This window comes from Canis lupus, chromosome 18 (genome assembly GCF_048164855.1).
Source record: "Canis lupus baileyi chromosome 18, mCanLup2.hap1, whole genome shotgun sequence".
NCBI classification, from domain to species: Eukaryota; Metazoa; Chordata; class Mammalia; order Carnivora; family Canidae; genus Canis; species Canis lupus.
The window spans coordinates 2065458-2070666 of NC_132855.1; the positions used below are offsets into that span (position 1 = coordinate 2065458).

General features: G+C 51.3%; 1 protein-coding gene across 2 annotated transcripts in view; it reads left to right on the plus strand.

Annotated features, from left to right (window-relative positions):
* Window positions 1-4919, plus strand: part of TSPAN12 (tetraspanin 12) — an 86581-nt gene extending 81662 nt beyond the window's left edge. Inside the window, exons 8-9 of one of the 2 annotated variants that reach the window (XR_012010553.1) lie at window positions 4152-4632; window positions 4770-4919. Coding sequence is in view for 1 of the 2 variants with exons in the window: in XM_072783311.1 (XP_072639412.1) it covers window positions 4152-4184 (33 nt within the window). In the remaining variant the exon portion in view is untranslated. Of the gene's footprint in view, window positions 1-4151 lie in introns of both variants that reach the window. The other variant, XM_072783311.1, reaches the window with a different exon arrangement.
* The last annotated feature ends 290 nt before the right edge of the window (window positions 4920-5209 follow it).

Sequence of the window (5209 nt, forward strand, 5' to 3'; positions counted from 1 at the left end):
TGTGAGGCCTTGACCCTCCCCACTACCTAGGGTTCTTAGTCGCCACCCCTGTGCACCCCGCCTCCCCTGGGCACCCGCCTCCCCTTGGCACCCCTCCTCTCCTGGGCACCTCGCTCCTCCTGGGCACCCTGCCTCCCTTGGGCACCTGCCTTCCCTGGGATCCTGCCTTCCCTGGGCACCCCTCCTCTCCTGGGCACCTTGCTCCTCCTGGGCACCCTGCCTCCTCTGGGCACCCCGCCTCCTCTGGGCACCCCACTCCTCTGGAGCACCCCGCCTCCACTGGCACCCTGCCTCTCCTGGGCACCCTGCTCCTCCTGGGCACCTCGCTCCTCCTGGGCACGCTGCCTCCCCTGGGTACCCTGCTCCTCCTGGGCACCCTGCCTCCCCTGGGCACCCTGCCACTTCTGGGTACCCCATTCCTCCTCCTGGGCACTGTACTGCTGCTCTTGGGCACCCCACTGCTCCTCCTGGGCACCTCGCTGCCCCTGGGCACCCCATGGAGGTCACATGCACTGAAATGTTCGCTGGCCGGGGGAGCTGGAGCCCCCACTTCTCTCCCGCCTCCCTTTCTCAGGAAGTCTCCCTGTCTAAGCTCCTCCGTGGCTTCCGTGTCGTCCTCCAGCAGGTCCTGCCGGCACTTCCTTTGTCACCTTTCCTGCACCTCCCGGACTTTCTTGGTCCCGCTGTTCCTGCTCCAGTGCAGCTCCCCGACGTCCTCGCCGGCCCACTCCACTCGCCCCTTAATGGTTTGTTGTGTGGGGTGTGTCTGCTCTCAGTTCTTTGGTCCTGGTAAGTGTTCTCCGCTGAACACCGGGGAGGGGGGCAGTTGGAGCAAAATCAGTTCCTGTTACTCCTCCGTTTAAACCTCTTTGTTTCTATTTGCTTTTTTTTTCCTGAGCATTTTTATTTTATTTTAAATTTATTTTTTATTGGTGTTCAATTTGCCAACATACAGAATAACACCCAGTGCTCATCCTGTCAAGTTCCCCCCTCAGTGCCCGTCACCCAGTTGCCCGCACCCCCCCATCCCCTTCCTCCACCCCTAGTTCGTTTCCCAGAGTTAGGAGTCTTTATGTTCTGTCTCCCTTTCTGATATTTCCCACTCATTTTCCCTCCTTTCCCCTTTATTCCCTTTCACTGTTATTTATATTCCCCAAATGAATGAGACCATATAATGTTTGTCCTTCTCCGGTTGACTCACTTCACTCAGCATAATACCCTCCAGTTCCATCCACGTTGAAGCACATGGTGGGTATTTGTCTTTTCTAATAGCTGAGTAATATTCCATTGTATACATAAACCACAGCTTCTTTATCCATTCATCTGTCTGAGGACACCGAGGCTCCTTCCACAGTTTGGCTATCGAGGCCATTGCTGCTAGAAACATCGGGGTGCAGGTGTCCCGGCGTTTCACTGCATCTGTATCTTTGGGGTAAATCCCCAGCAGTGCAATTGCTGGGTCGTAGGGCAGGTATATTTTTTACTCTTTGAGGAACCTGCACACAGTTTTCCAGAGTGGCTGCACCAGGTCACATTCCCACCAACAGTGCAGGAGGGTCCCCTTTCTCCACATCCTCTCCAACATTTGTGGTTTCCTGCCTTGTTAATTTTCCCCATTCTCACTAGTGTAAGATGGTATCTCAACGTAGTTTGGATTTGTATTTCCCTGATGGCAAGTGATGCAGAGCATTTTTTCTTGTGCTTATTGGCCATGTCCATGTCTTCTTCTGTGAGATTTCTGTTCATGTCTTTTGCCCATTTCATGATTGGATTGTTTGTTTCTTTGGTGTTGAGTTTAATAAGTTTTTCATAGATCTTGGAAACTAGCCCTTTATCTGATACGTCATTTGCAAATATCCTCTCCCATTCTGTAGGTTGTCTTTTAGATTTGTTGACTGTATCCTTTGCTGTGCAGAAGCTTCTTATCTTGATGAAGTCCCAATAGTTCATTTTTGCTTTTGTTTCTTTTGCCTTCGTGGATGTATCTTGCAAGAAGTTACTGTGGCCGAGTTCAAAAAGGGTGTTGCCTGTGTTCTCCTCTAGGATTTTGATGGACTCTTGGATCTCACATTTAGATCTTTCAAACTGGCAAAGAAGAAGTCAAACTCTCCCTCTTCGCCGATGACATGATACTCTACATAGATAACCCAAAAGCCTCCACCCCAAGATTGCTAGAACTCATACAGCAATTCGGCAGCGTGGCAGGATACAAAATCAATGCCCAGAAGTCAGTGGCATTTCTATACATGAACAATGAGACTGAAGAAAGAGAAATTAAGGAGTCAATCCCATGTACAATTGCACCCAAAAGCATAAGATACTTAGGAATAAACCTAACCAAAGAAGTAAAGGATCTATACCCTAAAAACTACAGAACACTCTGAAAGAAATTGAGGAAGACACAAAGAGATGGAAAAATATTCCATGCTCATGGATTGGAAGAATTAACATAGTGAAACTGTCAATGTTACCCAGGGCAATGTACACGTTCAGTGCAATCCCTATCAAAATACCATGGACTTTCTTCAGAGAGTTGGAACAAATCATCTTAAGATTTGTGTAGAAGCAGAAAAGACCCCGAATAGCCAGGGGAATATTGAAAAAGAAAACCATATCTGGGGGCATCACAATGCCAGATTTCAGGTTGTCCTACAAAGCTGTGGTCATCAAGACAGTGTGGTACTGGCACAAAAGCAGACACATAGATCAATGGAACAGAATAGAGAACCCAGAAGTGGACCCTGAACTCTATGGTCAACTAATATTCGACAAAGGAGGAAAGACTATCCATTGGAAGAAAGACAGTCTCTTCAATAAATGGTGCTGGGAACATTGGACAGCCACGTGCAGAAGAATGAATCTATTTGCTTTCTATTCCCTGAGAATAATGGACCCCAACTCTTTGCTCTGACTTGGAATTGTCCGTGCCCACGGGCCAGCCACACCGATCACGTGCTCTCACACCTACCATCTACACCATTGGGGCGGGGAGGGCTAACTGGAATTTAAATCTTATTTCAATTGTCACTAAAAAATTAGAACGTTTAGTTTGAGTAGTAATGATGGGAAACAATTGAACAGAACACCCGGGGTCAGAAGTATCACTATAGAAGTGACAGAGACTCGCCATTTGTGCACGTTCTATAGAAAAAGTCCCCCCGCCCCCGACAACAAAACATAATGAGGAGGATTGGGATCACTAAGTGGGCACACCAGTGCGTCAGGAGCTCTAAGTTAGTGAATGCCAAGCTGAAAGAGATGGCCTATGAGTGCTATTAATAAAGATCTATTCCCTGGAAAGAAAATGCCTGCTACTTAATACATACCATGTGCACAGGTGCATCTGCGTTGTGTGTGTGCACAGGTGTATCTGCACTGTGTGCGTGTGGATGTGCACGCTGCGTGGGCTAGTCTGATGTACATGTGTCTCATCGTGTTACTGTGAGCCTGAGTCTACGCACACGCATGTCTGCAGGCGGGGGCTTGGCTACCTGCTGTGGTAGGTTTCTACACGAGCAGGTGGGTCTCTGCACAAGCATATGGGTCTCTGCACAGGCAGGTGGGTCTCTGCATAAGCAGGTAGGTGTCTGCACGGGCAAGTGGGTCTCTGCACAAGCAGGCGGGTCTCTGCACAGGCAGGTAGGTGTCTGCACAAGCAGATGGGTCTCTGCATAGGCAGGTAGGTCTCTGCACAGGCAGGTAAGTATCTGCATAGGCAGGTAGGTGTCTGCACAGGCAGGTGGGTCTCTGCACAGCAGGTGGGTGTCTGCACAAGCAGGGCCACCGTGATTGAGAAGCAGATGGGGCCAAACAGCTTCCCTGAGCCGGAGGTCCCTGGAGCTTTGGCATCCTTGGCTTCCAAGCTTAAGCTTGGTCCCTTAAGCTTCCAGGCTTTGGCATCGATTTCTGGGGTTCAATGCCAATTTTGCAACTCATTTGCCGGGTGACCCTGTGTACATTGTGCCACATTTCACAGGCCTCTGCTTCTTTATAAACCAGAGAAGCCACGTATAGAGCCCACAGGGTTTTTCCGGTGATAAATGAAGTAATACACTTAAAGCACTCAAAAACTGCATCTGGCCTGTAGTCAGCATTTAATAAATATTTACTAATTCTTCTTCATTTTGTTATTTTTCTCCCACTCCTCTCAGACGATTCACGGGCACGTGGAGCAGAGCTCCTGACCATCTTGGCAGATGACACTGTCCTCGGCTCACCTTCCCGAATCAGAAGTCGACTGCGTTCCTAGGATCTGCTCATGCCACGCTCAGTGACCCCGGCCTCCTAGGCCTCAGCTCCAGCCCGCTCCCTAAGTTACCCCTCCTCCCAGGCCCCTAACGCCGCCCTCCCCATCCGGCCATCCCTCGTCACTCCCTTGAGTCACCCAGAGGGTTTGCTCATCAGGCTCCTGGCTTCCTTTCCTGCCTTTTCTCCGTCGCATCCTCCCGCATCAAGCAACTGCGGTGATCTCTAAAAAGCACGCTCTGCCCAGAAGTCTTCGTGGGCTCGGGCTGGAGCGAGGACGTGGGGTCGCCCCATTTGTGCCCATCGCGCCCCCATGCCTGCCTGTGGGGCTTAAAAGGCCCACGAGAGCTCCTCTAGCTTGTGGACGGAGGCGCAGCGTCTAGGGAGGTTGGTCTCCCCCTTGGGTAATGCCCCCTCTCCCTTGGCCCCCAGAGGTGCCCCTTCCTCGCACAGACCTTTTCTGAACTTGGGTCTGTCCCGGGACCTGCGCGTGACCCCTTCAGGAGCACCCCCCGTTCCCACAGGGCCCTTGTGCCTGGTGTGCCAGCTGGGTCCTGGCTAGCCTCACGCTCCACTTTTCAAAGAGATCCAAAAGCTATGACGACAGCGGTCGGATTTGTCACTTCAGTGATGAAAACGCAGTAAGAGAAATATAAGCCAGTCACTCGATGTTCCTCAACGTCTCGCCTGTAAGTGAAGTGCAGGGCGGTGGGCCGCGCTCAGATGGGGTCCGAGTGCATATTAGTGTCGACAAATGGGATGTTGGAGGCGGAAATGCACAGACATGTGGGGTGTAGATGTGCACGAGCATGTGGGGTGTGGATGTGCATGGGTGCGTGGGGTGTGGACATGCACAGGCGCGTGGGGTATATATGCGCACAGGTGTGTGGGGTGTAGATATGCACGAGCATGTGGGGGTGGGTGTACATGAGCATGTGGGGTGTGGATGTGCACGGGCACGTCT